Here is a 10,604-nt window from a genome sequence, read left to right as displayed (position 1 = left end):
CTCATATTTTTTATGCTTTCACATTTTCAATGTTTTAACATAGAAAATTATGCTGAATACAGAAAACATGTATGCTCGTTTCAGAGAGGCTTCGCCTTAATGGTAGAATACTTGGGATGTTTGAATTGTTGATAAATTATTTTAATTGTTTTCTTTTCCTTCATTTAAAAGTACAAGATACATCTTGAAAACCAATAAAGGAGGATATTTGTAGCTCAGTGGTATTCTCAATCTTTGGTATTCTCTGAGTGTAGTTCTTTTCTTGCAGACCTCTTATTACCCAAACTAGGTAATGTCGTCAGTGCTAGTAAGGAATGGAATTTGCTCTCCTCAGTGAGGAGAGCAAAAACCTCTTCTTACTAGCACTGATGTTATCTAGTGTGAGTAATGTCTGCAAGAAAACTTAACTAAGAGTACCAAAGACCCCTCACATCTTGAAATTATGTGATATGTAGGTCCTTTTAGACACCAAAGGCTCACATAATAGGGTAACTTGTTTAGGCAATAAATTGACCTATTGAATTTATGTACATTGTAGACTATTATTGACAATTTATATAAAAATGTGTTATTTAATATTGCAGCTTTCAAGCTCCACATTAAATATTTGAAAGATCAGTTGGGACTCCAAAACCATGACTATCAGAGCTTCCTGCTACCATGACTATCAAAGTTTCCCAGTTTCATATTCCCAAGAAAACACATAATTAGGTAAATAATTTTATTGCAGAAAATTAGAAAGATACAACCCAGGTCTGTGTGCAACACTACACAATAATTCTGCTATATGCATGTGTGATTGGCTGAGAGTCTTGAAGTTCAGTCCTGGGATTCCTCCTGCACCATTTTTATATTAACACATTTTTGGCTGCTCTTTTCTTGATTTTATTGAACTTTTCAGAGCCTCTTGACTACACTTTTATATGATGGAGTTGATGAACTAGATATATTTAATAACTTTTGGGATGAGGCTGTATATATTGTTTTTATAAATCAATGAAGACCTTTTTTACTATTGAATAGCAAAAAATTACTTAATATTTAAAATATTTAGTAAAAATCAACTGCCAATTGCCTTGTTAATGGAGATACATTTCAACATATTGCCCAACAAAGTCTACTATCACATTTTTGACTGAAAGTCAAAACTGTTCATATGACTTCACTTACCAATTGGACACAAATGATACATTATGAAAGCATTGCAAGACATAATTATATAATTCTGGAATGAAAACTACTTTAGCTGCAACAACAGATTGTCAGTGTGCTTATCTGTCAATCTCCGCAAAGGACTTTTTGAGCAATTTGGTCAGTTTTTAATTCAATTTTTCAGGCCCATTTTTACTTCTAATTTTGTTATATGTCACAGTTTAATGGCTGTATAACTTTTTCTGATAATGACCAATATCGTATACAGTAATTATCTTGGGTCCCAAAACACACCTCAAAATTGGGTTTGGCTTATTAATAGATGTGCTTATCCACAAGTATATAGGAGAAATACAATAAAGTAAAAAAAAAGAACCATTCAAAATAATACTAGATAATACACATCTGCTGCAATATGTCTCTCCTCACTTTTTTTTTTTTTTTTTTGCAAATTCTGGAACTGGAAAGTCAAATTCTCTCATTGTACCATCATCCTTTAAACCTACTAATCTAAATTAGTAGAAAATTCTACTAATTTTTTCTGATACCGTATTTATTTTTTTATTCAATACTCTAAACATCAATATCAATAAAAACACTTCTAATAGCTACTTGTTTTTCATTAGCACAGTGTAAAAGCATACAAATGCCATGTGGGAACATGAGTAAGACATCTTTCTTCAAATAATCAAAGACCCATACAGGTGTTTTATCTAATGCCACATACATGTGCTAGTTTACAAAGCATGTACATGACATTTTCCCATAGCTCTTTCTACTTATTCTTAGGTGATCTGTAATAATTAGCATCCCTATATGCACACAGCTTAACCATTGCATTACTATTTTCAAGCTATGTTTTTCCCATATTCACAATGTGTTGCTATTTCAAACTATTTTACCATTTTCACAAAAGCATGATGAACACTTCTGAAGGCCTATATGAACATATCTTATTTAAAGAGCCTTTAAATCTAGTGATTATGTCTAATAATCCAACTACAATATTCTCCCCCCACACACACCACAGGATAGCATTTTAAAATGTCTTGTCGTACTTGTTATTTCCTTACTTTGTCCCACTCCCCCTTTTTGTGCAGGTGGATATGCACATGCATAAATGCTGCCGAAGGTCAGTAAACCACATCTTACTGCATGGTGAGGCTGGCCCTAAAACCCAAGATGTAGTAGTCATACATTTGACACATAGTTAATTATGTTTATTGTTCACAGAATGCCCCAAATTGGAGAACACAAATGCTAGATGTTCAGCTGTGCAAAAACAGTACATAGTGCTTAAGTACAAGTGGAAAAACAAGATTGGCTAAATGAATATTTTTCATTTTTCAAAACATGGTTTTTATGGTCCTTTTAAGACAGGACTTGAAACTTTTAGCTGATCTTCAGACAAAAGCAGATCAGCTTCCTTGGACCCTGAACTGTAGCTACTATAACCAACACCAAAGACAAGACAAATCCAATGAAGTGGACAGTCTGTTCTGATGCCTGTGTAATGTACATCAGTTCACTGAAGGCAGTTTCTAGTCCTTCTTAAACATGATCTGGCCCCGATAAATAAGACTGAGTAGGAATTTTTTTAAGTCAGTGGTCCATAATGGCAAGTTATTCTACATGATCTGTCAATTTAACTTACATTTCTAATAAAATTTTGTTTAAATGACTTTCTTTAACTCATCATACAACACAAGCACAAATGCACCACCCATGCCTCGAAGAACATTAGACAATGCGCCTTTGAAGAAAGCCTTTCCACCTTCATCTCTTGCAATTTTTTTCCAACAGTCAATTGTTCCAGAGTACATAATGTCAGCTGTGGGGAAAATAAATTGATTCTTTTGAATTACTTAGGTACAAACATAGCAAGATCACAAGATATAAGGAAGCTACCCAGAATTCATAGTTTCAGTAACATATCCACCAAATAGTTCCGTTACATTCATTTATTATAGGAGGTTGTGGGGGAGAAATCTCTCAGCTAGGCAATATTTATTTTTAATAGTGGACCAAAAGTACAATTCCCTTACCGGAATGCAGCGCATCTGTAGTGCAATTCAACTGACATGATTGTCAAGCTGCTAGGGCTGAATGACTTAATACATACTTAAGTCTTAACCAATAACATCCACTGTGAATGAGGTTGCAAGGTTTTATATTTAAACAGAGCACACAATGCATGAATGGAAAAAGCCCCCATTCTGCTCCAAAGTTTATAAGCAAGTTCTATTTACCTGCTTTACGCCCAGATTGCATCATCATTCGACGTCGCACGGTGTCAAAGGGATAGGAGATCACGCCAGCTACTGAAGTCACTGTTTGTGCAATCATCCAGCTTATCACAATATGAGTATTCCTAGGATCTGGCAACATACCTGTAATGTAACAAAGTTCTCATGAAAATATAGACTGCTTTGCATTAAGATTTGGAAGCATTGTTTAAGAGTGTCCAAAGGTATGTAAAGTAAGATCAATATCAATTATTTTATTTACAACACAATGACTGTTGTGTCATCCCACATCAATTACAGTTAGCAGTAATGGTAAAATCATGTTTAGTCTTATTCTTTCCGCTTTCAGGAAAGATAACGAGACTTTCTTTAAGCAGGCATTTTTTAACCTTAATAAAACGTAGAAGAGAATAAGGTTGAGCTGTGGAGTCCTTGGTGCCCCCCAAACATGTGTGCTTGCAGATGTTTCATTATTCAATTCAGTAACATTGTCAGTACCATTAATAAATACTGATGATGTTACCAAATTCAGAGAACTCCAAGATTTCTTCAGTTCAATAGAATATTTTAACTATTTTTATTTATCTTTATCTTTGAATTCTATGCCTTCTATGTCAAATAAAATAGCTATGAAAATGTAACTTTGTTTAAGCAGAATTGTGGATACATTTTATAAAAAGAGATATTAAATACTGCCCAAAGTAGATGTACTTCTCTAAATGCAAGCATTCAAATAATCTACTGCTATCATTCAACTTTTTTCTTTGAATACAAATCCCCATTACCCTTCTGGGTCTTGGTCTTCTTTCCCCCCCTTTCTTTCATTTCCTATACCTTAGCCCACTGAAATGTAAAAGGTCTTTCCAAACATCATTCCACAGAATTGATAATGTTTTAGCAATTGAGTCTAGCGACTAGCAACTATAAACCTTTACCAATCAGAAACAACATTTCAAAGATCAGCCTGAATATTTTACTTACCTTTTGCTGTATCATAGATTCCAAAATAAGCAGCTCTATAGATGATTATGCCCTGGACAGAGACATTGAAGCCTTGATATAAGCCACGCAGGCCATCAGACCTGAAGATTTTGATGAGGCAATTTCCCAGACCTGTGAATTCTCTGTCAGCACCAGCTTTTCCAACATCAGCTGCCAAGCGGGTTCTCGCAAAATCCAAAGGATAGACAAAACAGAGGGAGGTAGCTCCAGCTGCACCACCTGAGGCCAGGTTACCAGCAAAATATCTCCAGAACTGTGTGTGCTTGTCTACTCCTCCTAAAAACACTTGCTTATACTTATCCTTGAAGGCAAAGTTGAGTGCCTGAGTTGGGAAGTATCTAATAACATTGGCTAAATTTCCACGCCAGAAGGACAATATTCCTTGCTCTTTGGGAATGCGGACTACACAATCAATGATTCCTTTGTATTGTTGATCAACAGCAATTTGCCTACTTGCATGTTGCACCTGTAAGAAAAGTTTTATAATAACTCTGAATTAGATGTGTTTTTGTTTCTGAAGCATTTTAATAACATGAAATTACATTTATTATAGTGTGTTCTGTATACACATTATAAATATTAAAAGGACTATATACAACCTTAAATGAACATCTATTGTTTTCACAATACAAAAATGCAGAATTTGAACTTTATATCAAAAGTAATATTTTTAAAGACACTCCCTTGGAAAATAATGGGAACAGGCAAGCTTGCCTCAAATCTACAATGGTCAACTACAAAGATGGAAGTTATTCCTACCTAACATTTTATCAAAGCAAAATGTATCACAATCATAGACAATAATAATGATAGGGTAGTCAATTAAAAAACTTTAAGTATATGTAGGTGTGTATGAGAAAAGACTAACAATATTAAGACAGAAGCTGTACATAACAAGAATCTAAAAGGTCAGAGTAGGAGCATTATGAGTTTAGGGAAGTATTGCTGCTTGGGAAAACTATTGTCACATTTTAATATCTTTGTAGTAACCATAAACTTTGCAACTGTAACTTTGTAGTAACACATAGTAAGCTGCCATATAGCAAATGAAACCATTGATCTACCTAGTCCATTGCTATTGATACTGTCAATGTTTTCCAAGATTTCAGGACAGATGTTTTCCAAATCCCTTAAAAATTTCTCTGCACATTCCTCCCTTAAGAATTTTTAAAAGACACCAACATCTAAATAAATTTACCTGATTTCAATTTTGAAATGCATTTCTAGAGTCTAGGACCATGATGGCAAACCTGTGGCATGTGTGCCACAGGTGGCATGCAGAGCCATTTGTGCCAGTACGCAAGCTACAGGCAAACTTACCTCACTGTGCATGCACGCACCTCACAGCTGACTTTTCAGCTGGTTTGAGGCCTTTTTCAGCCTCCCACAGGCTTGAAAAAAGCCTCTGCAGGCCGAATAATAGGTCCGTTTCATCACTTCCTGTAATACCGTAAATGACAAAACAGGCCTATTATTAGGCCTGCAGAGGCTTTTTTCAAGCCTCTGGGAGGCTGAAAAAGGCCTCAAACCAGCCGAAAATCAGCTGTGAGGCACAGTGCAAGTAAGGGGATGGCAGGGGGGGATTGTGTGCACATGCACAGGGGCCTTGGGGGAGTGCATGCATTGCCTTCTGGGTGCTGGCATGCAAGCGTGCACATAATTTTTGGCACAGGAGCCCAAAAAGGTTAGCCACCACTGGTCTAGGAATGTATGATTCTCCTGTTGATGCAGGTTGCAAAAATACTCAGAATATTTTATTGTTTTATTATTTTATCCTTTTTCATTCGTATTTGACCCTTGGAAGCAGTTCATATTCGCCTGCTGAATATGCAGCCATACAAACTCAATAAATTCAAAGTGATAAACTGCATGGAACGATGTGTGGGCTTAGTAAACAAGAAAAAAGAATGGGCTGCGAAAGAGGATAGCTGTAATTTCCTATGGCTCACATACTTCCTCTGCTCTCCTAACCGGGAAATAACAGCATTTAAAGATACAAGTCGGAGACCAGCAGGCACCGAAACCAAAGTCTAAGCAGCGAAGGGGCGGGGCTAATCCAACCGCCGCATTAGAAACGTCACTCCTCTCGCCGACTCCGCAGAGCCTTGCGCTTCTGCCAAGTCACGCGAGATAGAAGAGGAGAAAGCCCCACCGCATCCTCTCCCCGTTTACTCGGGACCTATACGCCCGCCGCCCTGTCAATCAAAGACACGTCGCCGGAAGAAAAATGGCGGCCGGTTCTCACTTTCCTTCGTTCGACCTCTTCTCTTGTTCCCGCCCTTTCTTCCGACTCAAAGGAGAGCTAGCGGGAAACCGAGCAGGGGAGGGATGCGAACGCGAGTCGACGTCTTCCCCTCCTGGATTCCTCTACCCGTTTTCCAACCGTCCCGGCTACTTCCTCAAAGTCTCCAGGAAGGGAACTGGTTTGACAGTGCCCGCCACGCGGAGCGAGCGGTGCCCGCCCCCCCATTGTCCCCACAGCAGAGCCGCTGCGAGCTCCATATAGCCGACGGTCGTGGAGGGACGGAGGTTCTCCCCCTCCCTCCCGAGAGCTTCTCCCCTTCCCCCCGCCCGCCACGCGCTCGGCGGGCTGACCTGAAGCAAGAGCTTGACCCGCTCGATGGGAGCCACCGCCGTTTTGCTGATGGCCGCAGCGACGCCGCCCGCGAGGAAGTCCTTGGCGAAAGAGATGGCCTGCTCTGCCATGGCCGCAGTAGTAGATCGGAGCCGCCGGGTGGTACCGAAGGGAGGGGCTGGGAAACGGGGCGCTCTGTCGTTGCGGCCGCAGCGCAAGACAGCGAAAGGGAAGGGCTGCCTCTGTTCGGGAGCTAAATGGCCGGTTAGGGAAGCTCCGCCCGCTGGGCGCCATTGGCGGGCCCGACGAGGAGAGGCGGGCTGTGCCGGCCGGCTGCGTTTCTCTACGGTCCTGCTCCACCCCAGGCATTCCCGGGAGGAAGCCGAGGATTTTGAGCCACGTGGAAGGCAAGCCGAGGCGCCTTTCCCCGGCCGAGATAATCCGGGAGGGTGGCGGGAAGCAGCTCCAGAGACTTGCCGCCTGCGGCGACATTACGAGTAGCGGCGGCGGCTAATTTATTTTTAACGGTACATTGGATGCATTCGGGTTTGCTTTCCAGGTCAGCCTTTGATATCCCGTGACTACAATCGAAACCGATTCTGAAGTCATCCCGCTAACGGTTTCATTATGATCCCTTCGATTTGAGTCAGTTACTGAGCTGATCCTTAGATTGCTTGCTGTTATTTATGCCCCAAGGCAACCCTCAAATAATAAAGTGGATAATAGCAAGAGTAACGGAATGTGACAACGTTACAGTACTGCTTGTGAGCCACTGCGGTCCATTGTAAAGTCCTGCAAATATTGGTTATTTTCTTTTTACCTTGTAGCTATTAGTTGCTACATAGATATATTTCTACTCTGATAGTGAATTTGTTTTCTCCATCAACTGGGACAGTTCAAACATTCAGTAATATTTACAGAAATCATTCCTATTTATCTTATTTTCCTTATCTTTCTCCTGTGCTATCTTAATGCAGTGTTCAGGAGAGCCATAGGTTGAATTAATACTAAATCCCCCTACCAGGATTTAGCCTTTGGTGAATAAAATTAATCCGCAATTTCTTCAAAAAGAATTTTGGAACTGGAGGAGCACCAAAGTTTTGCTGAAGAATTAGAAGGGAATCCCAATGTTTAAAGTCTTAAATTTATTGAAACCATAACATAGTTTCATCTTTAACTTTGTCTTCAATTTAAAATAAGTGTTTACCTGTTGAAAACAGATTTCAAGGCTGGAAAATAATACCGTAGGTAATTAAGACAAATGGTAGTAACTTTTTGCAACCCAGTTTTTTTTGGTAAGACCACTTATTGAAATACGCTGAAAATTGTCTACCATGGTAAAATTCATGGTAAAATTAACCTAAACGATCTACAGATAGTTCTTGACTTACAACCAATTTCTGATGCTAAACAAGACAGTTAAGTGAGTTTTCCCCCATTTTATAACTGTTAAGTTGGTAACACAGTTAAGTGAATCTGCTTCCCCATTGACTTGGCTTGGGTTGTAAAAAGGGAACATATGACCCTGCAACTATCATAAATATTAAGCCAGTTGCCAAGGGTCTGAATTTTGATCATGTAACCATGGGGATGCTTAACGATTGCAAGTGTAAAAAATGGTCGTAAGTCATCTTTTTCAGTGCCTTTGTAACTTCAAATAGTCACTAAACAAACTTATAACTTGAGGACTACCTGTACTTCATCACAATTATTTGATTTTATTATTTGTACAAATCACAAGTCAAGTCTTTAGAGTGATTAAAGAGAAATTTGGCTCATTGGTACTTAATGTTGTGATGCTTCCTTCGGTGGTGTAACTGATCTTACCATGTGACTAGACTACAGAGTAGGGTTGTTAATGGCCTCAAATTTTCATGTATTATTGGCTAAATGTTAATTTGTATTCCCTTTTATTTGAGCTATGTACATGCTGAAAAATTAAACATTGGAAACATCCGAGAAGACTTATAACAAGTTTGATTCTTGATCTAATTGTTTTGTAATGACTTTTTTTGCATAGACAAACTATGTTTTTCCTAGATTATACATATAAGCTATATGTTCACTGCCCATATGGGCATTTAAAAAATGGTTTTTATAGATATGAAACTCAAAACCTTGCACTTAATCCAGTTTAATTTACTCTGTTTTATGGCTGTCTAATCAACTGGCTGTCCTACATATTTCAGGTGTGTTTTCTCCATTATTAAGTTTTCTCACTCTGATGCAGGACCAACTCAAACAGGCCTTCCAGAGCGTTCAGGCATGATATTCCCCTCTGAAAAAAAAAATCGGGCCGGCCAAAAGAGACTTCCCCCCACCGCCCGCGTTGCCGGGCGATTCCCAAAATCGGAATTCGATTTTAATCGAATAATATCATGTCTGGCGTTCCAAATTGGATTTTGGATCCAGTCTTAAAATAGGTTAGGAAGTCTTTTCGCACCCTCAGGAAAATGTGTAAACTAAACATGTTCAAAGAGAGAAATATAGCCGCCTTCAAACTTGACTCTTGATGACTTTATGCCAATCCTAAATAAACAAGAAAATGCACTTCATAAACTCAGAATTCTATTCTACTTTCTATGGCATTACATCTAAAAAGAAAACCTTGACCAACCAGATAACCTGTCCTATCCACACAACTCTGTGAATTCTTTATAATGGGCATAAATTCAATATGAATTATCTGTTAATAAACTGACAAAATCTTCCAAAATCCCACTGGTGTTTTTGTTCTAGCCAGGATAATTCTGAAAAGGCTTACCAGGTGAAAATCTGGACAGGATCCGAAGTCCTTTGAAAAGCAGCTCTTTCAGCCAGCCCCCAAGAAGAGAGAGCCAAAGTCAAAGCAGAGTGAAAGGTAGCTTAGTGAAGTAAGAAGCATGGTGTGCCCTTGGCAGGTGGGTAGGCCTTGGGAATCCTGGCACAGGCCAGATGTGAATGTCTCTTCACTCTAGCTGGATACTGCTTGGATTTTGGCAGGGAAGATTTTCAATTCCTGAGCTTGGGTCTCTTCCCAGCCCCGAGGCATCCTGTGCTTTACCAGAGACTCTTATCTACTTAACTCACAAGATCATTTAACAATGACAAAGGAGTGCTGGGATTGCATTTGTTGAGAGCAAGCATGTGGCCATCTTATTTAATGACTGCTTCACTCAATGTCCACAATTCTGGTCTTAACTGTATAGCTACCTGTACCCAAGTACTGTGCTATTGTCACTGTTCAGATATTCTTGTTTACTAATCTTTAAATGCACATTATATAGAAATAATGGCTAGACTTCCCCAGCTTTTCTTTTATTATCTGACCAGAGATGAAAATGAAAGAATCCTCAACAGCACTCCTTAGCAATCAGACTCCAGAGGCCATCTTCATCTCCACCACAACTTTTGTCCAGTTAAAAATGGCACTGCTTGCAAGCTGCTTCCTTCTCTGGCTGTTCTTGGCGATATAGCAAAAAATGTATCTCCCATCAGGGGAGGTTCAGGGCAAAGTGGATTAATAGTGGATTCTGGAATCTGATAGGTTAGGTAACCCGGCAAAGAATAATTATAGCACAACTGTCTCTAGTTTGCATGTTTTTGCCTGTTGAATTATGTGCTGGCATTGTAAAGTATTTAATTTAGTA

General features: G+C 39.1%; 1 protein-coding gene across 1 annotated transcript; it reads right to left on the bottom strand.

Annotated features, from left to right (window-relative positions):
- Positions 1-2,357: 2,357 nt before the first annotated feature.
- SLC25A6 (solute carrier family 25 member 6) lies at positions 2,358-7,206 on the bottom strand. Its single transcript, XM_026666874.2, has 4 exons — positions 6,996-7,206; positions 4,380-4,866; positions 3,402-3,542; positions 2,358-2,983 (listed from the first exon to the last, which is right to left on the bottom strand). The coding sequence occupies exons 1-4, from the start codon at positions 7,104-7,106 to the stop codon at positions 2,826-2,828; spliced, it is 897 nt and encodes a 298-aa protein (XP_026522659.1). The 5' UTR covers positions 7,107-7,206; the 3' UTR covers positions 2,358-2,825.
- Between the last annotated feature and the right edge of the window lie 3,398 nt (positions 7,207-10,604).

This window comes from Notechis scutatus, chromosome 5 (genome assembly GCF_049901735.1).
Source record: "Notechis scutatus isolate UNSWTSFEM ecotype Mainland chromosome 5, rNotScu1.2, whole genome shotgun sequence".
In the NCBI taxonomy this organism is placed as follows: Eukaryota; Metazoa; Chordata; class Lepidosauria; order Squamata; family Elapidae; genus Notechis; species Notechis scutatus.
This window is presented reverse-complemented; position numbering and strand designations above follow the sequence as displayed.